At 33.8% G+C, this 27,054-nt stretch overlaps 3 protein-coding genes across 3 annotated transcripts; 2 read left to right on the top strand and 1 right to left on the bottom strand.

Annotated features, from left to right (window-relative positions):
• The first annotated feature begins 2,097 nt into the window (after window positions 1–2,097).
• On the top strand, window positions 2,098–5,410 carry LOC146165664 (tetratricopeptide repeat protein 1-like). The gene is made up of 7 exons (XM_083382053.1): window positions 2,098–2,507; window positions 3,007–3,067; window positions 3,403–3,515; window positions 3,655–3,691; window positions 4,013–4,161; window positions 4,508–4,562; window positions 4,889–5,410. The coding sequence occupies exons 1-7, from the start codon at window positions 2,127–2,129 to the stop codon at window positions 5,029–5,031; spliced, it is 939 nt and encodes a 312-aa protein (XP_083238179.1). The 5' UTR covers window positions 2,098–2,126; the 3' UTR covers window positions 5,032–5,410.
• A 1,885-nt stretch (window positions 5,411–7,295) lies between these two features.
• LOC146165663 (uncharacterized) lies at window positions 7,296–22,688 on the top strand. The gene is made up of 10 exons (XM_083382248.1): window positions 7,296–7,506; window positions 9,595–9,787; window positions 10,307–10,503; window positions 12,585–12,783; window positions 13,605–15,174; window positions 15,855–16,064; window positions 17,227–17,405; window positions 17,736–17,806; window positions 19,182–19,286; window positions 20,030–22,688. The coding sequence occupies exons 1-10, from the start codon at window positions 7,494–7,496 to the stop codon at window positions 20,218–20,220; spliced, it is 2,928 nt and encodes a 975-aa protein (XP_083238374.1). The 5' UTR covers window positions 7,296–7,493; the 3' UTR covers window positions 20,221–22,688.
• An 822-nt stretch (window positions 22,689–23,510) lies between these two features.
• Window positions 23,511–26,719, bottom strand: LOC146165662 (transgelin-3-like). The gene is made up of 5 exons (XM_083381883.1): window positions 26,525–26,719; window positions 25,723–25,812; window positions 25,437–25,523; window positions 25,011–25,190; window positions 23,511–24,452 (listed from the first exon to the last, which is right to left on the bottom strand). Exons 1-5 carry the CDS (start codon window positions 26,666–26,668, stop codon window positions 24,366–24,368), a joined length of 588 nt encoding a protein of 195 aa, XP_083238009.1. The 5' UTR covers window positions 26,669–26,719; the 3' UTR covers window positions 23,511–24,365.
• Between the last annotated feature and the right edge of the window lie 335 nt (window positions 26,720–27,054).

Below are 27,054 nucleotides of genomic sequence, written 5' to 3'. Positions count from 1 at the left end.
ACCTAAACTCACACCCTAACCCAAATACTGTTTGCAATATAAACCCTCCAGACAAAAATGTGGTAGGATTCTAACCAGTGCCCTTCCTTACAACTTAAAATCATGAATATTTTTATCAGTAACATTTATGAACTTTTTAAATGAACAAGATGAACGTTCAGAAGTGGATGACTAGCCAACATATGCTGGCAATTAGTTTTTTATGGTATTCAGATGGTACTTTGATACAATTACGATTGTGGCCTTAAAGTTTCAAAGTTGACACATTAAAATCATTCTTGCGTCACGTTTTCCCACACGTTGCAGCCATGCGTGACGATTATTACACATTAAAAACATAATGCAGTGGTCAATAACAACAACTTAGCGGTAGTGAAGGAGTGTTAAGGTTAAATTTAGACATAAAACTTTTAAATACTTTCTAAACAGAATAAACGAGCAATTGGAAAGTAACTAAGAAAAAAAAAATTGAGGAAAATTGCGAATAATTGATTATTTTTGTATATTTTGAAACGATTTTGTACAGCCTAAGCAACTGTTTAGAGCAGGGATGTCCAACCTGCGGCCCGCCTGTTGTTTACATGCGGCCCACCACTTATTGTCACTTTCAGTAGACTTTATTAAAAACAATTGTTTCGACTATCATCAAAACGTGTAAAACTCGCATTGTTTGATGTAGGCCTAATCTAATGTTTTTTTCTGAGACTATAATCGAGTCAAATGACGCATTTCAACATCCATTGAGCACTTTGTGCACACACTATTGCTAAGCAAGATGCGTGTTTTTGTAGATGTGTATTTTTCCGGACCGTTTTAAGGAAATTTATCAGCCCAAACATGTAAAAACACAAATTAACGCCCTTTGCACATAATAAAAATAATAAGAGGTCGAGATTACTTGCATATTTGCGCATGAGTTCACTCTGGAAGAGCGGGTGTTTATAAGATAAGTTATTTTATGACGTCACGATATGACGTAACTTATGACGTCACCCCTTTAATTTGAGAGGTTTTGCGGCCCATCGAAATTTGGCAATGCGGCCCATTCTGCTAAAAGGTTGGACATCCCTGGTTTAGAGTTTATTCAGAGCTATTAAGAGTTATGGCAAGGATCGGGATAATTAAGACCTTTAGGTTGATTTTAACGCATATGCATGAACCATGCGCAACTTCTGCGCAATAATTTGTGATAAAAGCTCTTATTTCCTCAAGGAACTGCTTTGCAAAAAGAACTCTCTAAAGATTTTCCCATTTTTTTATTCAATGATATAACTATAGTATATTTAAACTGTTTTAATATACTATAATATAACTTTAAACATTTTAATCACGTGACTTACGCCTCTTTCGCTACTTGATTTTGCCGTTATTGTGGCAAACTATTACTTTGTATGCTTTGTTAAATACGAAATAACTTTTGCAAGAATTTAAAACTTTATTTATTTTCTATTTTGTAAATTTCGCTTTCTGTTAATAGCATCTTTTGGTTGAGCGATTGGCGATAAAATTAAACAATGTTGTGTAGCATAACATGTCACAGTTAGATTATGAGTCCGTTTTTAAATGGTCGGGTAATATTAAATAAAAACAGCTTTTCTGGTAGTAATTGTAATTCTTTACCAACGTTTCGGCAACCTATACAATCGCCTTTGTCAGGGTGAATAACACCTTACGCTCGTACAATAAATGGGAAACACACAAAGGAAAAAATGCGAGCAACAAAACGATAAGAAAACAATTAGCGATAACTTTTAGACCTTCAGCAGGTGTTTGTAGCATGCCGAGAGCATCACGTCTGTTTTGATGTTTATGGTGTTACCCTTCTTATGAATGTTCCAAGATTCTTATCTTTTTCTGTAATCGACTCGCAGCTTTATCGAAGCGGCACCAAAATCAATTAGGTGGCCTTAAAAAATAGCATGGTAGTATTTATCAAGTTTATGAAGTTTGAAATAAATCTTCATCTTGGCTTGCGCCAATCAACATATATCTTTGTTCCTGATCGTTCAGGTTAAACTTACAACCTCAGTTCTTTCCTTTGCAAATTGATCTGTCTTTGTCTAACTTTCATTTTTTACACTTTTATTAGGGTTAAGTTATAAGTTTTTGTCAAAACTAAGAGATTAATGGCAGAAATGAATGAAAATGACAGCGATAATGAAACGTTTTACGAATGTGTGGATGTAGGTGCGAAGCAAGTGGAAAAAGATTTAAAAAACTTTAGTACAAAAGATATCAAAGAAGAAACTCAAACTGAAACTCAAAACGAAGATGAAAACAAAATGGAAGAAATTGAAAATGAAAACAATGAAATTGAGCATTTTCCTGAGGAAGACAATAAAAATGATGTTTTCCATGATGAAACTAAAGAACAATATCACGAAACAGTTGAAGATGGAAAACTTGGGGTTGGAGAAAAAACAAATGTAGAGGAACAAAAGAAAGAAATTGAGAAAACTTGTTTGGACGAGGAAGTTGAACTTCATTTAACGGAACAAGAAAAACAGGTATAAACAGCCTGTCTGTAAACTATTCTATTGCAGATATGAACACTATGGTAATAACAATTCTTATATTTTTTGCAAAAGTTGAAAAATTGTTTTAGATATTTTGACAAACTTGTAACTAGGTTTCTTATTGTTTGACTGGCTGGTCAGAAATGTTAAGAGACGGCAAAAAATCATTTTAATTACAAAGTGCTAATTCTCTGTTGTTGTTACAAAAATAGGATATACTTAAAACTAGAAAAGATTTAAGATATATTAAAAAAGTTAAGGAGACCCTATGGTCTTTGAAAACACCTTAAAATAACTTTTGTATGTGTATGAACTGTTTTAACACTTTTAACACATAATTTTTCCGTTTTTTTGTTTTTGTTAAAATATATACTGGGTATTGGTATCCAATCAAAAAGTCAAGCATCACACTCCCAAGAAACACGTATAAATCATTATGTACATGTTTAAAATTTTAGTTGACTTTAAAACCGTTTAAATATATTTTCAGGAATTTAAAACGAAATCAATCACACTTAAAAATGATGGAAATCAAGAATTTAAACAACAAAGTGAGTATGAAGGAAAATGTATCACGCTTGACATTTAAACAAATTTATATTTGGAGCATGAATGCTTTTGATTTAAAAAATATATTCATATTATTCTGGTGTTTTGTACAAAAAAATCACCATTAATTGAGAAGTTATTCTTACTTGTCAGGTAGGTTAGCTTAATGTGTGTAAAACTTTTATTGTTGCCAAGATAACAATGGAAATGTAAAAACTACTTTAACTGCTTTATTAATTTCAAGTAAGATTAAACCAAACAATTTTTTTTCGCCAAAAAATTCTCGCCTAATATCATAATTCCAGGCTAGACACTTAATACTATTTGCTTTCTTTAGATTTTCAAGAAGCGAGAGATTTGTACACAAAAGCTCTTCAGCGTTGTCCAAAATGTTTCGAGAACGATCGAGCAACGATGTTCGCAAACAGAGGGGCTTGTTATATCAACATGGTACGAAACAATTTTGCAATTTTAATCAAATTTTTAAAACTGATTGATAATAAATAGTAGTAAATAGCTCTTATTTTTATAATTTAGATAATTTTAAAATGTTGAAAATAAAATTTTACATTTTTTTGGTATTTTATAGGAAGAAAAAGAGAAAGCAATATCAGACTGCACTGAAGGTTTGTGTTTGGCTAAATGAAAAGAATGAATATTTATAAAGTAAACAATAAGCAAATAAAAAATTACAATTTAGCTCTTTATTGACGTTTTATCTGCAACACTATCACATTAATTTAGGCTCATTCTTGTATTCTAATTTTTGTTTTTTAATTATATCATGATTTATTTTTCTGTTAAATGGACTTGCAGCTAATAAATTATATTTTTATTGCTACTAATATACCTGATATTTTTTTCCTTCAAAAATAATAATGTGTCTCATAGAAAACAATATATTTAGCCGAAAATAAAATTCAGTATAATACTTTTAATCTATTTAGCTCTGACCCTGAATCCTGTGTACATGAAAGCTTTAATTCGTCGAGCTCATCTTTACGAAGAAACAGACAAGTTAGATGAAGCATTGGAAGATTACAAACTAATCGTGGAGAAAGATCGCTCCAACAAAGAAGCCATACAAGCGTGCATGGTAAGCAGGCATTTTACATATATACTTTTTAAAAGTTAGTGTGGACTCTGCTGTGCAGGGCTGCATGAATATTGACCTAAGGCTGCGAAGTCAGACTCATGGGAATGTTAATATATATTTTTTTACTTTTTTAAGATCAACATGTTTTAACGTCAATATATCTTTTCTTTGTCATTACAGTCAGTGTTATTTTAGAAAGTCTCTCCTGTTTGTTTCTGAAACGTTAATATTTTTTTTTTTATTTGTCCATACAGTACTTTTTATTAAAGAAAGTCCATCATGAGACCAGTGGACTGAAGGCATTTATTGCCAGACCTTTATAACTTAAATTTTATTTGTTATTTAGAGATTACCAGGACAAATTAACGAAAGAAATGAAAAAATGAAAGAAGAAATGATGGGTAAGCAGTTGTTTGAATGTTAAAATTATATACTTCCTTTTTGTCATGCTTAGTTAGTCTAACGTAAATGGTTTAGCATGAGAAAAAATTATGTTCTGTTAAGAAATGTTTTAAATGATTTAAAAAATTAACATAATAAAAAACTTTCTTTACATTAGTTCACCGTAAATTGTTAAACTTTAGAGCAGAGCAGTTTATTTGTAACAAGTGCAACTTTAAATAGTTTTAGATCAGAACATTTTAGCCATTTAAGTAATTTCCCAAAAATCAATCAAAAATTTATTCAGCGTGCTTTAACTATTAAAACAATTGTTGATATTTTTTAGGAAAATTAAAAGATTTGGGCAACTTGGTGTTACGCCCATTCGGTTTATCGACAAACAACTTCCAAATGCAGCAGAATCCTGACACTGGTTCGTACAACATCCAGTTTGTTCAAAATGCCCAACAACCACCGCAAGGAAACTGATTAAAAGCACAAAAATATCTTCCATGAAAACAGACCTAGGGTCAAAAAAGCCACAGAGATAGAGAGAGATGGCTGAAAAGTGTTTACAGTGTTGATTTTTTTTCCTAATTTGCAAATTGGCAAAATTTGTTTTTCTAATTGGGAAAAATTTTAATTATTGTCATTTGTTTTTGTTTATGTTACCAAACATTGAGTTCGCTATGAAAATGTGATTATGTTTATAAAAAAAAACATTGGGTATTTATTTTTTTAAGTCCCTTGGACTGATTTTATTCTAAATTTCTTAATTTTATTGTGTACAATAATGATGCTACGTAATATAGGTTCTAAATTTGTGTGTTATGTTATGAACTGCACTGTGAATAAATGACGTAAACGACTTTGGATGCTAAAAGCAATTATACAGTATCTAGTAAAATACGACGAAAACGTTAAAATAAATGTAGAGGGTGTGAACATGCGACATTATCAAAATAGCTAATTTAATGCTTGTTGTGTAGCTGCGAAATTCGAACGTGCGAAACATTTCGCTCACAAATTACGTGTGAAATGCCCAGCACCCGTCATTGACAACACATATAAGTAGGAAGTTCGTAGTCTATAAACGTCAACGCGCCAAAGAAGACAAATAGCAAACATAACAAAAATATTTTTGTTTAAAAGTGTTGTAGAAGTTTGTCTAACAAACATTTTTTGTACCGTGTTAAACTTGAACAACTAGATTTTTGTTCGCAAAAACAATAAATTAAACCAAAATCACACTTATTTGTTGGAAATCAGTTTGGAATTGAAAAGCAATTCACAAAGTAACAGCAAATTGCTTAAATTCGTCAAACTAGACAACTAGAATCACTAGTTGTCCGAGTCTGTCATGTATAAGATGCGTAAGCGACTAGGCGTGTGTTGTTGATATGAGCAAGTATTGCGAAATATTCATCACATGATTTCGTCATTCACGTTTTCACCCGCTCCTTCCAGCCGTTTCGCTACAGCGAATTCAACGTTTGACCCCTTTGCTAGGCAAAAAAACGTCAGGTTTCAAATACTTCAGTCGAAACTTACCGAACCGGGAACCGTTAAAATACCCTCATTTAAAATTTAAACACCCCAAACTTGACACAGTGGTGTCATTTTATTTAGAAAACTAGAAATAAATCAAAATAAATAAGTTTAAAATAATTTTATAAGGAAATAAATGTGAGTCTTTGAATCTGTAAAACGCCATTTGATGTGTACGTTCAGCGACGTTTTCGATCTCTTGGTTACTACAAAGTTTTGGCCTTTTGTGTTTCGCGACTTTTCGTCTTTGACGATTGTTTACGGCGCTATTCGAAGAATTGAGCCTTTGTGACCAAGCGATACACCTTCTAAAGCGTGTTAGCGGACAAGAAGGCTCGGTATTTGGTCGTTAGGCCCGCCTAGTTATGCGCTGCGCCGCCATTTGTTAAGGATTATATCGAATAACATTCGCGCTGGTCGAATTCCGCTAGCTGGACTTTGGGTTAACGAACAGCTGATCGTTTTGTCTGCGCTATTCATAAAGTAAAGTTGAAATCTGGGTTACGATCGTAATGACTTGTTATTGTTGTGTTAGTTCAACTATTTTTAAAAAGTTAGCAACATTAGAAGATAAATATTATTTTTCAATTCAAATTTTAAAACATTATGAAATTTTTAAATCTAACAGTTTGATTTTCCGTTGGTCATTTGTTAACTACAATGTCAAATGCCAATATTAATCTAAGTAATTATATTAGTGAAAAAAAAGATTGTACAATTTTAAGGTGATAATATGTTTAGTAAACTAAAATATTCTGTAAAATATTGGTTACTTACCAAATGTAAGGTTGATCTGTGATACTTTAGCTTATTGTTAACATGTGGACAGATTCTACAAACCTTTTAACTGTTATTTTACAGATAATATTAACCTAATTGGTCTTGTAAGCAAAAATGTATCGTATACCAATATTATTTTAGTTGGGAAATTTAAAAAAAGGTTTAATGCTTGTGAAATTAGGCTGTTTTAGAACTGCTGGTAGAAGAATGTTGTTTCATTAAGTGCCGTGGCATGTATTCTTACAAATAGCATAAAAATGATTTTTAAGCTGTTTAGAAAATTACACAAAACTAACATGCCATGAAGTGTCTTTTATCCTACAAAGACTCGCTGACAGAAAATAATAAAATTTATATAAATTTTTTTTCGAAGATAAATCCTTTTATTTCTTTATTTGAACAAACTTTATGTTTCAACAGGTACATGCCTTTGTAAGTTGAATCTGTTCAACATAGCGTGACTATGGTGCAGTAAGTTAAGCACCTGCATTACTTAGTGCCTGACAGCACCATGCCCCAATGTAACCTAACTTGTTGGTGGTGCAAAGGACATCCTATCTATCAAACTGACCCCTCTTCTATCTAAACGACCTGATTAATCTCTTCTATACTGATGTGTTTGCATGGATTCTAAAGGTACATGGACTTTACTTCGTGAAAATTCTATGTTTTGTTGAATCATAGCATCCAGGGTTTTTACAAATAATTCTTGTAAGATATATGACTTTAGGTAGGTATGTCTGATACTTGCTATTTTATACCGATACTGATACAGGAAGTTTAGGCGAAAAAGTATGGCCATTCGATACCAAAGACATCATGCATTTGATCAAGTAGGCAAGATTTATCAAAATATACAATGATTTTTATGGCATTAGGATAAAGTTTGCTTTTGTGTTATCCTAGATTTTCAAAGTAGTATTTTCTGAGAAAAAAAATAAAACTTTCATCCTTTTTAAAGAAGAAAATTCTATGTTTGATCGCAAAACATGACTGAAATGCACAAATTAATTTGGGATCGCGTGCTTCCAGTTCAATAATATCAGATTTCTCTATTTTAAATAATAAAACATTTTAAATTTGCCAATCTTACTGATATATTTTTACTCAAGTTATTACTTTTTCTATAAAAATGCTATATTTTATAACTAATGTGTGAGGCTTGATTTTTTACTGTTAAACAATAGTGAAAAGGACAAAAGTTTTCCTCTGTGTGTTTATTAACTTGATTCTTGGATGGTTAAGGAAAATGTTACATAAAATTATTTGGTTATGTTCATTTAAAGAAAGCAGGTTGTATCCAAAATTTAAAATTACCTGCTCTTTAGATGTAAATATGTGAAAATTTAATGATATATTTGCTCACTTTTGCTTTGTGCCCATAAAGTGCAACACTTTTTTAAGGTTGATGCTTATGACTTTTTACAAGCCACTAAAAATGCCCATTAGTTATAAAAATACAATACCAAGCTATGTGTAATATACCACAAATATATTATAGATTAATGATAATTGCTTTGCAAAGCCTAGTTTGTAATTATTTTTGCCTCTATTAAGGTTAACTGTGTTTATTATGTGTTTAAGCATTGTTTATTTTTTTTACAATTCATCCATTTCAAATTGTAAACATCACACATCTAGTTTTACAACCAGATGCGACAATTCGAAATGCAGTTCTTAAGTTAAATTCATTTCCTTGTTTAATAATCTCAACATGAATCATATAAAGCATGTGTAATAAAGGTTAAGAAGGACATGAATTACACAGTTTTTGGAATATTTTAACGACAATACCTTCTTGAACTTTTCTCTATATGAAATAATAAGTATATTTTCTCTTTTTAAATAAACTGGATTCCTTGAAAATTACTTATTTAAAATTAACCAGTGGAAGGTTCCCTTAAGGTGGAAAGCTCAAATTAAAGTTAAAGATGACAAATAAGCAGAATACAGGGTTTTTTAAACTTTTTGGGGGTTTGTGTGAACAGTTGGCATGGAATTAGTTAAAGATGACATAAAAATAAGCAGAATTAAGAAACCTGCTTATTAGGTTGAACTCATGCACATATGTGAAAATGATTTCAAAGGGGCAATGGATCCAAGTTTAACAATCCCTGGCTTGAAACATTAGTGATCTTGTGCAACCCATTTTGTCATTCAATATGGTTTTTATAAGAGTTTTGTTGTTATTGTGTATTTTAATTTTATGCAATTAGTATCGTCGATTATGGCCTTTTATGCCTTGTCATGATTAACAACATGTAACATGATATTAGGGGAAACTATATGCATTAAGTCCAATGCATGTTAATTGTTTTCTCGTGTTTTGAAACAAAATTGTATTAAACAATAGGATTAGCCACAAAATTAAATGAAACAAAACAAATTGATATCTTGTCAAGATATTTATACACATTAAAATACAGATGCTTTTTTGGTTTAGGTTTTGTGCTATTTTTATTCAAGAGAGTGTCTCATTTATTATTTAATTCACAGAAAGCTGTTAGAAAGAAAAAAAAAAAGAAATATGCTGGAGGACAAGCAAAAAATAATATAAAATAAAAAATTGTATTTGGATTCTTAAAATAAATTTCTTAGCAATTAAAAAAGATCATTTTTTGTTTTAGTTCTGTCTACTTTTCTATTGACAGCTTCCCTTATATATTTTTTAACTTGCAAAAAAAAATACCAAAAAAATGTAAAAAAAACCTATGTTTTGTAAAGGAACAATGTCCCAAGCCAACATTGCTTCTGTTTACTCCTGGCTTGCTTCGGAACTTGAACTTCACAAGATCGACGCCGTCATTTACACTCGTCATGTGCTCGATATATTTCTCAACCCACATCACACAACCGACCTGCACCTCGCTAAAAAAGAGGCGAACATTTTCGCTAAACTGCCCGGATCTAAAGGAAGGTGTGTGCAATTGTGCATTCATCTTGGTCCTAAGATTTGTTTATAGTTTTTCTGATTTCTATTTTGTTTTGTTTTAAATCTAGGTTATTTGATCTCAACCAGATATTTCTTGTTAATTTTCAGCCAAAATCTCCACAATATTTTAGAATTATGCTATATATAAGTTTCAAGGTTGGGTAGATTTTTTGTAATCAACTGTCCATTAGGTGTATATCTGTCATTCCAACATAATTCTAAAGGTACTGCTAGACTAAAAGTAGTGTCTTTTTAAGTTGGTTCAAGGGACAAAACAGCTTCTTAAAATACTGTCTACTTCTGTAACTACAGCAGAAAGTTACCTGTACTAATATTATTTTTACATACTTAGATGTGATACTTGTGCTATTTTACAACTTCTTAGAGTTTCAAAGCTAAACCTTGAAAACCTGCTTGTATGTAAAGGATATAAAGAAATATGGATTTACGCATGTTGTATAACTAAATGTTCCCAAAACTTCAATGTTTGTTACCAATTTTTAGGGTAGCCAAACAGAAGTACAACAAGCGGACGAATTCATTCCACGCTTCCGATGAAGTCTACCTTAAGAAGCAGATGGCATCAAACTGTCTGCTTTCTGCCGTCGACCAAAATAATGAGGACGCCGGGAATGATTCTGCGATAAAGAATCTGATCCAGAGGCTTTACACCAAGCTGACCGAACTCAATATTATCACAGGTTTGTAAGTTAATTATAAAACTTTTGGTGTTACACTGCTGCATTACCTTGTATTTAAAAATTGGGTAATGGAGCAATTAAAGCATTAACATAAAAATTATCCTGCAGATGCATATAAACCATGACATTCTTGTTTTGTTACTGCAGGTTTTTTAACTTTGGGTTTGAAATGTTGAAAAATGAATCTTACTTACTTTAATCTAAATTGCTAATAACATTTTAAAAACTACAGAAGACATTGTTTAGGTTTTTTAAAGGTATTATAACAACTTCAATTTTTTGTCTTGTCAATAAGGATAATTTACCTCTGCCAATCATTGTAGCAATGGGTGTCTTGGAAATTATGGACACAAGCGTTATGTTAAGAACATTTCCTTAAAGTTTACATTTAATGTAAAAGAACCAAAATTATTTCTGCCAAACTTATAAAAAATAGTACTAGCACAAAATAAGTTTAGCACTTAGGAAGATTAATATATATGTGCTTGTTTTAAAGCATTATTTCATCAATTTTAACAGATTTTTTTAGTCTTTTTGTAAATTTAATCTTTTTGTAATAGGTAACAAGCATTTTAAATCAAAAGCACAAAATAGGTGACAAACAACTGTGTTACTACATTTAGTTGCCACCCAGTTAAACTGGTGGCCTAGTTGTTTTTGTAACTCCAGATAGATGACGCATATAAATAGTAGGAAGTTAGTTTCCTGTGTGTTTTGTACAAAGGCCTTCCTTGTATACAATCCACACACATGTCGCATATTTTACTTCCTTAAATATATCCTTCCTTGACTGTCCCCGGAGATAACCAAAACAAAAATTTCTGCTTAAACCTACAAGCGTGATCATTACAAAATGTTTTGGTTATCTGATAAACAACTCAAATTAGCAATTTTTTTGCCAAGTAAACCATTTTTTTGGCATGCTTGACTGCTTGTATATACATACATGCTGAACTGTTTTAACTGAAACAAAAAGAGTAGTTCCTAATAAATATTTACGTACTAATGTCTTAGTGCAAGTTTTTTTTTAATTCTATTTCACCAGAAAAAATACTATTTCTAATTTTTTTAAATACTTACTTTCCTTGAGTTTCTGTAATCCACGCATGTTGCAAATTTTGCTTCCTCTGATGTAAATGTCGCCTGCGATAAACAAAACAAAATTTCTGCTTAAACTGATAAGAGTGATGACTACCAAATGTTTTGGTTATATGTTGAAAAATATTTTACCCACAACAAGATAGGCCGTGGTTAAGCCTAACACAGATTTAAGGATATTTCCCAACAAAGTATCATTTTGTCTGTCATGACTGGGAATGTATATATTGTAAGATTTGCAAAATTAAAAAAGGTAAAATTGACTTATTTGCCAAATAACATAAAACATATTTTTTTGGTAATTAGAATATTAATTTTTATTTCTAGTTGCAGTGTCCAAGTCAAATAGCAATTATTTATCATGTGTGTTATGTAAACGACATTGAAATGGCTGGTACACAAATATTTTAGTCTGTAGAATATTAATTGGTATACTTATGCTAACCTACAAAATAAACAAGCTGTGTGACTAGTTTCACTCTACAACTGTGAATGCTTTAACACAATGTTCGGTTTATTGGTCATAAAATATGACTTCCATATTTAAGTTTCTCATTAAATGCTTATTAAGCTGCTGATTGCCTATTAATGGTTTCCTTAAAAGTTGTAAAATTATAGTGCTCTTGTTTTCTCAATCTTTATATATGTGTGCTTTTTTTGAAAATTTTACTTAGTAATTCTTTTATTAAAATATTTCAGTTTTTAGCTCCTTTAGTTTAACCCAATAATAAACTACATATTTCTATTATGAAAAAAACTTTTCTTTCAATACCTGACTAAATAACAATTTATTTTTTTAATATTTGCTTACTAGTTTTATGTAACGCTTTATATCCATTGTGTTTGTTTTTGTTCAATACAGAGTATGAAACGTTTTTTTCACTAACTGTTGCAAAAAAATTAATATATTTGGAACAAAAACAAAGTTCATCCTAAGCTCTAAATTGACTGCTTTTCGAACAATATTTAATATTTTATTTCAGACGGCAAGGAAAGTTCAAGTTCCGATGACGACCACGTTACCAAAAAGCCGCGTTCCGTATCCCTCCCATCCCATGAGAGGGAGGAATACCACGATGCTTTTCCGAAGCTTTTCACGTCGACCTCGATCGATGACAAACAAGCGGACATCGGTCTCACAACAACCAATGCTGTTTGGGGACCGACCAATGCCGCCACTTTGTAAGTTAACTCAAATGAAATTAGTAAAGGTGTAAACATCAGCAAATTCTATAGCGAGCTAATTTTTATATAAACCAATACGAACCAGAGATTGCTAACCTATTTTTGGACACCATTTAAAAAGCTTGATTGGATTTGATTGAGCAGAGGGCTGCAGAGTCGGTTAAAAACAACTAGTCTGACTCCAGCCCAAACGGGTCTGAATTTCCCAAGTCTGACCCCAAAAAAAAAAAAAATTTGAACCAGAGTCCCGAGTTTGACTCCGTGCCGATTTCAATGTACACGGCCCAGACTCTAGTCTACAGCCTATACTTTTCCCATTGATGTAAATAGAGAGCATTTTCATCTTAGGGGTGTCATATGCTTAACCCACCCACAATACTTGTTGGTAAATGTTCCACAATATGATATTCTACCTTTACGATTTACAGTTTGTGGCCTTAATATCATTTTCGAAATTTGGCTATGCACATGTTGGACTCGGGACTCGATCAGTAGTCTTTACTCGAGTCTGACTTCAGCAATTTGAGTTTAGATGTCATTATTGTGCAAAGCCCCAGAAACATTAAAATGACGCACCAGGGTGTTTAGACCTATAGTTGACAGCCACTGTTTTACGTCTAGCTTAAGCTGTGTTTTAAAAGCGCCATACTTTTTTTTTATTGAGCGGTCCAATTATAGGTCTTTAAAAACCTGCAAATTTTCTATTAAAAGGGTTTGACTGTCTTCAACGTTGTAAGTTGGGTGGCAACCCTGTAATGTCAACATCATTTCTGTCATCTTAGTTTATTAGTTTTAATGTAATTATTTTCTATTAACAGGCCACCAGAGCAGTCGTGTGAAGTTGTGAAAACCTCGGAAGAAACAGCGATAGAAAAGCCCCAAGGCAAATTTTCTGGGGCTCGTAACCCCCGCACACAACTCCGCAAAAACGAGCGCAGACGAAACAAACCATCGTATAGTTCAAACGACCCAAACCCCGAAAACCACCAAACGAAAATCAAACGCAATCAGGAAAAATTTGTGAACCCACACGACAAGTCAAAGTTTAGGGACGCCTCAAATTTACCGCCGAGACATAGAAATCAAAACCAGTACCAGTGGAAGCGTCCCGTCAGGTTCGACAAGAAATGCAGAAGTCACCCGTTTAACAGAAAGCGAGTCTCAAAAACAGAGGCACGCAAGGAGCAAAACCCAAAGATAAAAAAGAACGAAGGAAAGTTTAACAACTGGGATTTTCCCCGCCGACCCCCCCAAAATGCCCCCACTCCCGCAAAGTCCCCGTACCCTGCCCATTGTTTTAGCGATGAGTTCTTCGACGTCCAGGCGCAATGGACTCGTGTCAGTCACAGCGCAGCTAGGGGAAACCCCAGTGTTGAGAAGCCAAAACTGCTGAGTAAGTGGTTCCGTGACCCCGAGTCGGGGTATTTGGAGTTTGACCCCGGCCGCAAAACCCCGGCGACCCAATCCCCGAATTCATCGTCCGAGGATGTTTTTGCCGATGAAGATTTGCGAGTGTCGTCGGAGAGTTGGCTTTGGTGTCCGTCCCCGTCGCTCTGGGAAGATGAGCCGGGTTCGCCACAAGGTGGAGCGGTGAGCCGACTCGAGACGATCTATCGCACATCATCGCAGAACCCTTCTGAAGACGCAGACGCTGGACAGCTTTGGGAGGATTACAAGGCTATTTTCACAGAGGTTGAGAGCGATTTTCAAAAGTGTGCGATCGATGAGTGTGAAGATATTTCGGGAGAGCTTGAAAAAGAGTTACCGCTTCCGATCGAGAGTATTTTGAATTCTGTTTGGGAGGAAGAAACAGACTTTCCTTGTGATTTTGATGAAGCTGGTGATATGAACGGAAACTATCTTCCACAAGACTGGAAGAATGTGACTAAAATCAAGGAACTTTCAGACGATGACTGCGTCGACTCCGATTGTCTTTCGTGTTCCGCTTTTCGCAAAATGAGCAGAATTGAAAAGGAGCTTAAACTGATTGAGAAAGATTTCAGCCTATCGTTGCTGAACCAGCTGGAAAATCGCCAACTGTACGACAAATCGTCACTCGATCTTCGCGAGTTAGAGTCAAACAACAACCAGAACGACACAGAGTCTTCCCGACGCCAAATCTGGCTCCGGAACTCTCAAGACCACGACGATGACGGAATCCTCGATCAGAAGTTGTTCTTTTCCGGACTCCAGGGAGGGTGGGATGATATTTTATCGGGAGGAAGTTTCGGAGACTTTGGAAACCGCTCGTTCATGTTGGACAGCTTTTTCAGCGATGTAACGTCCACTTTGTTTTGTTCCTCGCAACTTAACTGGCTCAACTGGAGCTACATCAACCCATTTGTCGATCTGGACAGACTTCTCAACTTCCAATCACCTTCCATACAAGTAAGTTCTATTGGAACTACTAACTAAACTGTGTTTTTATTATTGTTTTAAAGTTTTAAAAACAACAAATATCAGAATTTTTCACACATTCCAATAAACAATTATCATTATCCACGTCATAGTTAGAAAAGATTCTATACACATGGTAGTAATTATACGTAGCGAATGCCAAGTTTTTATTTAAAAAAAGATTTTTACATTTTATAAAAAAGTATATTCTAATGAGGAATAAATGCTCAATCTATTGAATCACAAAAATATTTTTATACTTTCTATAAATTCAATGATGTTTCTTCAATTAAGTTTATAATCCTAAAAAAATAATTTTCTTTAAAATAAACCAAAATTACCAAAAAAATGTTTAGCGATGGTCTAGAATCCTACCACAGCAAAAATATTATTGGGTTAGGGTGGAAGTTAGCGTCTGGGTTTGGGTGGGTCACGCATTATTATTTTAAAAATATCTGTCCCACCCACACCCCAACGCAAACTGGCACCCTAACCGAATAATATTTGTAATATAAACTCCCAGATGAAAATGTGGTGGGTCTAGACCACCGCCAAAGTTTCTTCCAGTCAAACCAAAACCACATAAGTGCATAACTTTCCATAGAAACATAAGGATGATCCCCACAGACTAACATTTGTTCCTCCCTGAATCCTTATATTTCTTCTTCCAGGAAGAGCCAGAGGATGTTACAAGTAACGAGGAGGATGAAAGTTTCATCGGGAAGTTAGTCCAGAGCGTCCTCGCTGTTGCAACCGATCCGGACGAGTTGAATCCTCTCCTCCTGGATCTAGAGGATATTTCTCCCGACGCGGAATTCAACGACTTCTCCGTTCCGCATCCGGAAGATCAGATCCCGAGATTTGCTCACGGAAACTTCCAGGTGGAGATGTGAAATATATCTAAATCTTTTTGCATTTGCAGTAGATACAAGACCAGTGGCTTCCAAACTAAAAAAAGAAATTTATGCGAAAGACTCATTGAAATTTATTATAAAGGTTTGATTTGGGCTACCCCTTGTCTTTTGCGCCTCTTTTAGTTAACTTCTTTGAGTTAAAAGGTTATTATAATGTAGCAAGTGTGCGTCAGTATTAAAACTACCAACAGATTCAAGGCTCTTTGTTTAACAAACTTTGTGTTAAAGTTCGTGTTTTCCTATAAGATGGGGGATATGCTTTCAACTTTGTCAGTCAATTTTTCACAAATATAAAGAGCTATGCAGGCTCAGAAGGGAACGAGTCAAGAAACAACCATGCGCCAATGCTTGCTCAATCTGTTAGTACAAGCAACTTCATAGAAGGGGATCCACAGTACCATATCATTTATTCAATGAAACATTCAAATGTATGGTTAGTTCGAACCTCACTGCAGGCCAGTTGTTTTTTTAGTCTACTCTGCTTGCATCATAGTTCAACAGATTTGGTGAGTCTGCGATGGCTTTCGGTGTACTAATTAGTCGTTGGTCAAAAAGCAGCTTCGAAGGGCTAGATCTCAGTTATTAACACACATATGTGTGAATGTTTCATTGAATACCTCTGCTAAGCACACAAAGTCAGCCAACCATATTTTTACCACTCTGTGGTTATTTAGTTACATCCTACAGACAAATTTAAAGAGATGCAGCATTAACTTTTTGCATTGCCTTAAAAACATTAAGTAAACAAGTGTCAGATTTTTTTTTTGACCAATTGTTATTTAAAAATTTGGAACAGTTATTTTTAATTTATAATGATTAAATAGTAGTGCAAATCACACAATAATTAGTTAGTGTAACTGAACAAAACGGAATTTTAAATCTTATTTTGTTTAAACGCGTGCCGCTTGTTGGACACCCCTACTTTAGGTAATGAAATGTTCAGATATTTCTTTATGTAGAACTATAACCTTAAATAACTTTTTTTCTGGAAAAAGTGTGTTTTTTCAAATTGTGGCAAATAGTTTCTGTACTGTTAAAATTATGTAATGTGAACAATGGACATTTTTGCACAAAATTAAACTACAACCTTGATTTGTTCGATAAATTCAAATTTTTCTCATTTATTTAGGAGAAAGCAAAAAGACTTGCTGACTGCGTTACTGATAACGAGGCGTGGAAAACGTCGCTTCGTATCGGGAATATGTGGCAGGCGATATCGGGGATTCGTCCGGTCGATATCGTCTACAGCGAGAAGCAAGCGCTTTCTGATCCTGGACTTGTACAACCTTCATCACTCACACACTTCAGGTATCAACCAGCAGTTGTTGTACAGTTGTGTATTGCATTGCATGAGAGCCTATCGTGTCAAAGCTTATAGCATACTTTATCTATATTTGGTGTTTTTAGTCTGATGAGTTAAGGTGTTATTACGACGATATTAGGTTTTATTCCTTCATAAATATTACTGTGTAATTGGTTTTACTATTTTGATCCTAATAATATGTTTGATCTTAATACTAGATGGCCCTGCTGTATATATTGTTGCTTTGTAGGTCTATTTGCTTCTTCTTTATTACTATTACTTAAATTATGAGTCACTGGGCAACTGATTTTTGCATTTTTTGTATTTCCTTGCAGACCGATAGGAATGAGCGAGATCGCAGAAGTTGAATCAGTAAGCAACAATTTCAACGACAATTCCCAACCAGGTATGACTTTGTAACCCACGGGTATTAATAAGTCTGCTATCCGTAGGGGGTTAATATTTAACTGCCCTTCAAACTATTTTTTTGCCTTATAAAGCAACGTGTTTCTTTGACAATATAAACTTACTAATTTTCTTTATTGATTTGAAGGTTTTTATTAGATCAATTGATGTTTGGTACTTGGTTAAGAAATATCTTTCTTTTAATTACCAAAAAAAAAACAATTTAGAAAAATAAATTTTGGTTTCGCCACAAATTTTCTAAAAAAAAAGCGCTGTAAGGTAACAATGTTAGTTTCATCGCTGAACAAACTAAGTTTGCTCTGTAATTGCAAAAAATCATCAGAAATAGAAGAAACCTCACAAGTTTCAATTTCAACTAGTTTTACAGCTCACCAACCCAACCTACAGACACACATTCTGGGGTATTCCCCTTATGCAAATTCCCACCAGCCAGAATTAATGAGTAACATATCCTACATTACATCACTAAGTCATGATCTAGCACGAGGTGAATCACAAGACCACACAAAGCTTACTGTAGTATGCATCAGTACACGCAACTCAGTGGGTTCAAACCTACACTGACAACACAATATGTCATGCTGCATTTTGTCACAAGATTAAATGAGCCATTGACAACATTATAACATACACACTACACAGTGTTGCTGGTATGCCATTATTTAGTATAACAAATAACCATGGAATCATATTATTGATAATAAATATACATTTTATGATTTAATACACTCATAAATATTTATTATAATCTTTATTATACTTGCAATTGTCACAAATCTTTATTATCTTCTTTAATATACTCATAAAGCCTAATTGTTGGATTTGCTAATATAATGACTTGTATGATACCAAAAACAGTTCTGTAAAAACATTTTGTTCCAATTAACTTCCTGAAACCACCAAACATTGAAAAATGTTCATTTTTTAAACAGCACAGCAAGAAGTTATATTTTATTTTTTTAAATTAAATTGGTTGGTGCTATAAAATACATAAATTTGAAATTTGTATTTGGCAAAGCATGGGGATGTTTAGATAATACTTTTTTTAAGTTGTAGCTACTTCCACTGTTGCCAACCATTTATTATGGAAATAATAGATTTCTGTAAAATCGGTTTATGAATATGTTTGCTTATAATAAATATTAAAGCCCATACGATATGTGAAATGCCTCCTACTTCTGTATGGGCTTTAATATTTATTCTACGTCTCACTACAACCTCCAGCCATTATTCTCTAATTCATTCAAAATGTTCACAATATGCAACCTACTCGTTTTGCCTTTATAATTCTAAATCAAAAGTTCAATATTTAAAAAATACATGTCTTAATATTAACACTTGTTTTTTGCACACAGCTTGCGAAATGTCTGCGAGTGGCGTGAAAGTTTCACCGATTAAATGCCTCACCTCTGGTGCATTTGCTGATTGTGGGGACGCACAACTGAAGAAGATTGAGATTGGTACTTATTGTGAATGCATACATTTTGAATCTTAATACATTTAAGGAGATTCTAAAGCGACTTTTATTAATCTCTTTGCTTTTGGAAAAAAACATTTTATTTTAAAATCTGCACCTAAGATTCCAACACGAGGTCTCATAATCCCCTGAAACTACTCCCTGTACCTCCAAAGGACCCATGGGCCCAAGTTTTAAAACCCCTTATGTACCCTGATTCTGATCAAATAACAAAAGAATAACCTATTATCCCACGAGAGTGATCCTCTGAGTAAATCCAACCATGTAAAACTAACAGCGATCCACAATTTAATGTCCCATAGGTTGAAAACCACTGGAATAATGCATCCTTCCTTATATACATCGATTTTGATCAGATAATAAAATAATAGCCTATTAGTCCACAAAATTATATTTACTGCACTGAATTTATTAACTCTATGTTGTTTAAAGCTTTCAGGTAATCTCCATGTAAAAACATTATGTTTTGGTAAATATGTACACCTGTCTTTAGGGGCCCCCATAAAACATTGAAAGGCTTCAAATTTATTTTTTTAATTAGAACTTAATTTTCCGTGGTTGGAAATTAAGAATGTTGTCTTATTTTTCGTTCGTGCAGGTTGTTAGCCTATTGACACAGATTGCGCAATACCTTCACCTGCAGTTGTGACGTCATACATATATAAAGAACAAAGTTTTTTTATTTATCTTTTTCCCTCTTTATCCATTCCTTTACCCTTTTTCCAGAAATCGGCAAGCTTTTGTTTGAGAACCCGTCTGCGTGCCCCGACCCATTCACCCACCCCTCACCCCACTTTGAGAAGCTGGGTGAGGACAAGGGCCAGCAGACGAGCACCTTCGAGCAGCAAATCGAGTGGATTGGGAAGAGTCTTTGGAGGGAGCTGACTTCCCGGCCACCCAAGGCAAACTCACGATGAGTCTTGCAAGTTCTACTTATATATACTGTTGTTGTTGTTGTTGTTGTTGTTGTTGTTGTTGTTGTTGTTTTGTAGTTAATTGGCGCAGAGCTGTTTATTTTTTCACGAAAAAAGGTGAAAAGCCGCAGAGGCCAGTGGTTCTTAATATCTACTCTTAAAGCTGCAAATATCTTTTTAATTTGATGGGGGGTAAAGTAAAGGGTTACCTATAAAAATAGGGGTTTTATTTCACTTATTCATAGTTTTTCGTCCTACTGATAGACTTGTTAAATTAGCTTAGCTGGGTATTTTTATTCCCGCCATAAATGCGTTAAATTTTGATTAAGATACAAAAAGTTAAGAACCACTGTCCTAAGTGGTTAAAATTAAATTAAAGGCAAATAATGGATATTGTTAAAAGTATCCATTTCCAAACCAGCAATACATAGTTGTTTGCAATAATATTTAAACTTAAAAAATATAAAACAGTGGCTTTGGAGTTTAGTTCAGCGAAATTTAGTTCAGTGAAATTGTTCTTTAATGAGATAATTAGGATTTTTGATGTTCTTTGTCCCTCGCTTTGTAGAAGTCGATTTGATTTTTTAACGAGATTTTCCGCTATACATTATATGCATTGCATTTCATCGTAAAAGTTGTGGTGCACGAATCTACAAAACATTCAAAAATTTGATAAAACTTAAAACTTAACCTTACTTAGTATAATTTCATAAACTAAACCCAAAAGATATATCTGGAAATATCTCCAAATCTAGTTTTGTTAAAAAAAACCCAAATCCTCGTATTCTTTATTGCTGTACATATTTTAGGAACACAATAATTTTTCGCTTATTTTTCGCTGTACATAGTTTACATATACACTTATTTATTGCATGGTTCGCAGCGGTTTGTTTCTTCGATGGCGTTTTCCATCTGAAAACTTTCCGTTGTGAAATGTGTTCGTTTTTTGGGGTGCCTTGAAAAAAAATGTTAAATTTTGAAAGAAAAAATTCAGTGTTAGGTAAATCCCCGAATTATTTGTAAATATTTATTGTCCTGTTTTTTAAATGTTTTAAGGCTTTACAATAAGAGTCCCAAACTTTCACCCAAACATAAAAAATATAAGTAAAACGGTTAGTAACAAATAGTTTATTAACTTCACTCAATTTAATAGTAATCCAAAAAAATTGTTTTCTAGTTTTTTTCTTCACTTTATTGATTAGCTATAGTTCTTTAAAGCTAAAAAGTAATACAATGTCAAAAAGTATTTATTTTTTTAAATGTTGACCTGGCTTTTCAAATGGTCTCCTCAAACTTGAAGATTTTTCAGAATTTTTTTTAGGGGGGATCTTCAAGAATTTTTCCTCGATCAGAACTTGCTTAATTTTCCTTTTGGGGAAATTGAGAATGTTGTGTTATTTATTGTTGGTATAACTTGACAGCCAATATTTATTAGCTTTCAAAAGAAAAACCCATCTTATCGACACAAACACATATGAGTTGAAAACTTTGTGTTTCTAAGGTTGAAAAAAATATATAAAAAATGTTTTTTTTTATTTCAGCTGACAAAAGTTAAAAATGTATTGCAAAGTTAACAATAATGAATTTTTGTAAATATTTTAAATTGCTGAGTATGATAAATTTATGATTGGTTGTTATGCTTGTAAATATGCTCTACCTTATATCTACCCTCCTTTATTGCCCAACGACCAGAAATAATTTCTCTTCCATTCAGTATCCTGTGTTACAAAGATTGTAGGGAGACTTTTTGTTCACATAAAATAGCATTGGGCATTATTGCTGGCTAGCAGTCACTGAGGTGAACCTATGTCACGCAAGAATGGTAGAAAATTTGAGTTAACAATGGTTAATTTTGCCTGAAATCTACAAACGGTTTAATATGTTCCTTAGCCATTTTACACCAAAATATAACGTTTGAAAACTTTCCGAAAACGGTTGTTTTATTTAAATAACCTTTTAAACTGTTGACTGTGTCTCTGAAAAACCGAAATTATAAAACTAATCATTTCCCTTTTAACATTGCTCCGTATAAATTTATAAATAGTGACATTAACATTTTAAAAAGGTTAAATTTGATGCCATTTTTTGAGAAATTTAAAATAAACTAGCTTTACAAAACTACAAAAATAGCAGGCATTGTATATACATGTAACCAATTTGATATTTAATTCTATTATTTTCTTGTTGCTTGCATATCCACAAAGTATATTGAGTTGGCTCTTGTTATTGTTACGCGTTTATGACTCATAAACGTTTTTTTTTGTTTACGTTCAAGTTGTTGGCCTTGCTGGTTTTATGAAATCAAAATGAAAAAAAAAAGTATATATTTTCTATAAATCTCAATCTACTTTAATTCAAAAATGGTGATTTGATGTTCTATATGTATCATATTGTATCATAAAACGAGTGGTTTAATTGATTTTGATGCTCCAGTATTTTTATGAAACAAATTGTAAAAAAATAAAACAACAGCAAAGAAATGACAGCCGTTTGTTTTAGTTGCAGACTTGGGACAGACTTGTTGCACAAACCACTTAACATTGAAGGCGATCTATAGCTCCAAGTAAAACTTAATATAGTTAGTTTTACAATTACAAACATGTACAACAACTGTGATCTAGCCCTTGTGAAGTAGTTTTTTGATAAACGATTACGGCAAACGTATCATTAGTACTCTTCAATTTGTCCCAGTATAACCAATTCGTGAGTTCAAACCTCACCACAGACTAGTTATACGAACAGGATATAGCAGGCAACGGTGCTGCATTTGTTTCTCGACTTGCTCCCCACTGAGCCTGTGTAGCTCAGTTGGTTGGTAGAGTGACTGTCTCGGTATCGTGGGTTCAAACCTCACCACAGGTTAGTTCCTTCCTTCCTTGACTTAAGTCCCGTTTACATTACAGCTGCACTGAGCTGAGCAAAGCGTAATTTGCATTTAAATTCTATTGTGGCGAGCGTTTCACGCTTTGCTAAACTCAAGCCCCGTGCACCAGCTGCAGCTAGCTTAAAGTTACGCTTTGCTAAACTCAAGCCCAGTGCGCAGCTATAGAAAAGCGTTACATTTTGGAGCGATTTTCACGCTCAGCTCAGTGCAGCTGCAGTGTAAAGGGGCCTTAAGTACTTTGGTTTAAACTCAGGTTTCCTAAAAACTCATTATGACGTAACACTGATGTCATCTCTGAAAATATCCATGCTTTTGAAAGAAAATTATTCAACTCTAAGCTGTGCTCTGAAGGCGATAACCTCTAAATCCCGTATTACACACAGACATTTATATATTTTACATTGATAGATGAGGTGATTCTGATATAATGTTTAAATTTGCAAAGATACATTTTTCATGCACGAATAAACAAGTATTTCTGACAATACGTAATAATATTTCACAAACAGGGTTGTACAAAATAGGTTTTGCAATTAGAGAAAAAATTACAATACGACATTTTTTTCGCGCCTGTTAAATTACAGCCAATTTATATTTGACATGAAATCCAAATATACAAGTGAGTAGGCTACTAACACATACATCAGTAAATAGAATAAAGATATATGTAATTTAACCAACAACAGTCTAATCTAACTGCATTTATGGCATTTTTTATATCTTTTGGCCTTAATCACACTTTTTTTTTCTTATGGTTGTATTAAAATTAGGGAATACATATGCTGGTTTAAGTAGCATATTCAAAATTATGTTTAAACATTGACAATATGTATTGTTTGAAACCCCAGAAGTATTAACAGAACCTAAGGAAGAATTGCAATCAAACTCACAAGTACATTTTAAGGTTGTATGAATATTTCAGAACATAGCATACGGGTTTTAAGCACATCTATCCAATGAAATAATGTAGATGTATATAATATTAGGACTTTATAGTATAAGGGGCCACTCAATATTGAATTAAGTGATATTTTGTAAAGGGTGCAAATAACACAATAATAATACTTCTTGCAATATAAGATACTTAATGTAACATGAGAACACAACATTTTTGCTCCAAGGCTTGATATTCTTGTGATTTAGGGTTAAACAGGCTGTAAGTAAAAAAACCTTACACAATCAAATAATCATTTAACAAAATTGTTGCCATGATTGGTGTTACTTAGATTTTGACAAAAAACATTCATTATAATTCAATCGTTAGTTAGTTCTTAAGGTTTGTCTTCTCAAGTTGCCTTCCGAGACCATATGGCGTCATACCAGCTTGCGAAGCTCCTTGATTCGAACCCATCTAAAGCAAATAAAACATATCAACTGTTTGAGTCAGGAACTGTATAAGTCGAGCAGTGTTTAGGCTACAAAGAGCATTGTTGAATCTATTATGACGTCGACAATGCACTTTGTTTGAACAGAACGCCAACACAATGTTCGCTACTTGACCTAATGTATGGTATAATGCTTATTACGGTGTTTTAGGTCACCTACTGCAGTACTTTATATGGTTAGATTAATTGAGATTTGGTGTGAGCAAGATTTCTCCAAAATTTAAGAAAACTGGGTTAAATACGACGAAAAGGTTCACATTAATAACTTTTTTTTACGGTATTTTTACGGTACGCACTCTTAAATCAAGAGTATTGTGACATTTACCTACACTTTGTCGTGTGTTAAAAGCGATTGAAAAATAACTCTATCGTTGTTCTGTTAAAAGTGTGCCGCGGATTATTTGAGATATATTAAATTTGCCGCAAGCTAAAAAGTTTGAAAACCACTGCTTTAGCGACTTAATTCCTGCTTCTGGGCTGAGAAACACTGACTTAGAAGATGATTCTCTGTACTGTGGTATCACCTGTAGCCCTATAATGTTCCTCCCTTCCCTGAGTTTTTCCTCGTCGGTCTCCCGAACGTTTGCAGTGGCCAGTTTGACCCCGATCGAAGGTTTGCCGGTTTTGGTTGTGTAGACGCTGGCAAGCTGATGGAGGGCTGTCAGAACTTGAGGCATGTTCTGGTTCTCGTATAGGTCAACAGTCTGCAAAGAACATGGAAAATTGAATATGTAAAATAATATCCTCGCCCTTGCACGTAAATGACGAAAATTACTTTAAATAAGAGCTAATATTCCTTAGACTTTGCTGTCTTAATCATAGTCAGTCATTTATTTTGGAGCTATACTGAAAAAGTTTTGTTCGTTCCATAGTGATCGCCTAATGTCGAATGCGAAAATATTATAAGCTTCTTTTTATTATGTGCTTGTAGATTTCTTGAAACAACTTACCTGAAATGAGTCTGACTTGACGACTCCATACTTCTGCATGGCGTCCAGAAATTGTCCGATTCGCTCCATACACTTGAAAGCCATTTTCTAAAAAAAATGTTGGTCATTAAAATTATAAGGCACCAACAGTAATTATTGCGTAAAAAAAGTCAAACAATTATGCACACTGTGTTCAAAAGTTACAAAAATTATTATGAAAATTTGAATGAAAATAAATAAATATTGTGCATTTACGCCTTGTATTTCACTCTGACTCGATTTTGCAAATGTGCTTTAGAACACTTACGCTGTCTGTTATCTTTTTGAATGTTCCAGGTTGAATGGCGTTCATTAATTTCATGAGAACGGTTCCGTCTTTCAAGAAAGCATGCAAACTCTGCGGATAAGTGATGAGGTGAGCTGGTACGTCAAATAACAATGGACAAATAAAAGTTTCCTTACTATGCTATGCGTAAAAAGTTTATTCAAACACTTTGCCCGAGGATGTGCGATAATATCGGATCGGAGCCGATACGCTTTTAAAAGCGATTTGATACCAGGGTGGTAACAAACAAGCATATATTCTTATCTAGGTTGTTAGCTAAAAATGCTTTCAAAAACTGAATTATATTTATTATTATTAATTTGATGTTTTAAGAAAAGCTTGGTTACATCGCACAACAAGTAAAAAAGGCATACAATAATTTGAAATTAGTTCAGCACCGATACTACCACTTGGTATCGGGTATCGGCTACGATCCGATATTATCGGACGAGTACCGATACTACCACTTGGCACAGAGTATCGGCTACGATCCGATATTATCGGACGAGCACCGATACTACCACTTGGCATCGGGCAAGTACCGATACTACCACTTGGTATCGGACGAGCACCGATACTACCACTTGGTATCGGACGAGCACCGATACTACCACTTGGTATCAGGTATCGGCTACGATCCGATATTATCGGGCAAGTACCGATACTACCACTTGGTATCGGGCAAGTACCGATACTACCACTTGGTATCGGACGAGCACCGATACTACCACTTGACATCGAGTATCGGCTACGATCCGATATTATCGGACGACCCTACACTAACCTCCCTTCCTTCTTTATCCGGTTTTTCTCCGACCATCTGAAAGATCCAAGCAACAACTTTTCGTTCATCATCCTCTGAGTATTTTGCGTCAATTTTTTTCATAAGGTCAGCAGTCATTCCGTAGCCTGTTGGTCTATCAGCCATTTTTCGATGTTTTTTTACTCTTTACTTTGTAAAATGCAATTTCAATTTAATCTAGCTGTTTGGGTAAGCGACAAGATGTTATTTTAACATTACAATTGGTCAAAGTTTTTTTTTGCATAAACGTCGAACGACAAACTCAGGTTTCATGAGGTTGCTTGTTTTAGAGCAGTGGTTCTCAACCTTTTATCTTTCGTGGTCCACTTACGTTGCAAAAAAATTCTGTGGCCCAATAAATTTTTATGAATGGACAAACTGTAAAATAAGTTTAGAAAGCCTATAGTGACACAAATAAAACTAAATTTAACTTTTTTACTTGGTCTGTGTCCCACCTCAAATGTCTTTATGGCCCACCAGTGAGCCATGGCCTACTGGTTGAGAACCGCTGG

This window comes from Ascidiella aspersa, chromosome 2, assembly GCF_963924565.1.
Source record: "Ascidiella aspersa chromosome 2, kaAscAspe10.2, whole genome shotgun sequence".
NCBI classification, from domain to species: Eukaryota; Metazoa; Chordata; class Ascidiacea; order Phlebobranchia; family Ascidiidae; genus Ascidiella; species Ascidiella aspersa.
The sequence above is the reverse complement of the archived record's forward strand: the minus strand, read 5'-3'. Positions and strand labels throughout refer to the sequence as shown.

Coding starts and splice junctions, on each gene's coding strand:
- LOC146165664 (XM_083382053.1), top strand. CDS start 2,127: ATGGCAGAAATGAATGAAAATGACAGCGATAATGAAACGTTTTACGAA. Junction 3,068..3,402: donor TCAAGAATTTAAACAACAAA/GTGAGTATGAAG, acceptor TGCTTTCTTTAG/ATTTTCAAGAAGCGAGAGAT. Junction 4,563..4,888: donor AATGAAAGAAGAAATGATGG/GTAAGCAGTTGT, acceptor GATATTTTTTAG/GAAAATTAAAAGATTTGGGC.
- LOC146165663 (XM_083382248.1), top strand. Junction 12,784..13,604: donor CCGACCAATGCCGCCACTTT/GTAAGTTAACTC, acceptor TTCTATTAACAG/GCCACCAGAGCAGTCGTGTG. Junction 15,175..15,854: donor TCCAATCACCTTCCATACAA/GTAAGTTCTATT, acceptor TTCTTCTTCCAG/GAAGAGCCAGAGGATGTTAC.
- LOC146165662 (XM_083381883.1), bottom strand. CDS start 26,668: ATGGCTGATAGACCAACAGGCTACGGAATGACTGCTGACCTTATGAAA. Junction 25,524..25,722: donor TCAAAAAGATAACAGACAGC/GTAAGTGTTCTA, acceptor CATTTTTTTTAG/AAAATGGCTTTCAAGTGTAT. Junction 24,453..25,010: donor GGAACATTATAGGGCTACAG/GTGATACCACAG, acceptor TATTTGCTTTAG/ATGGGTTCGAATCAAGGAGC.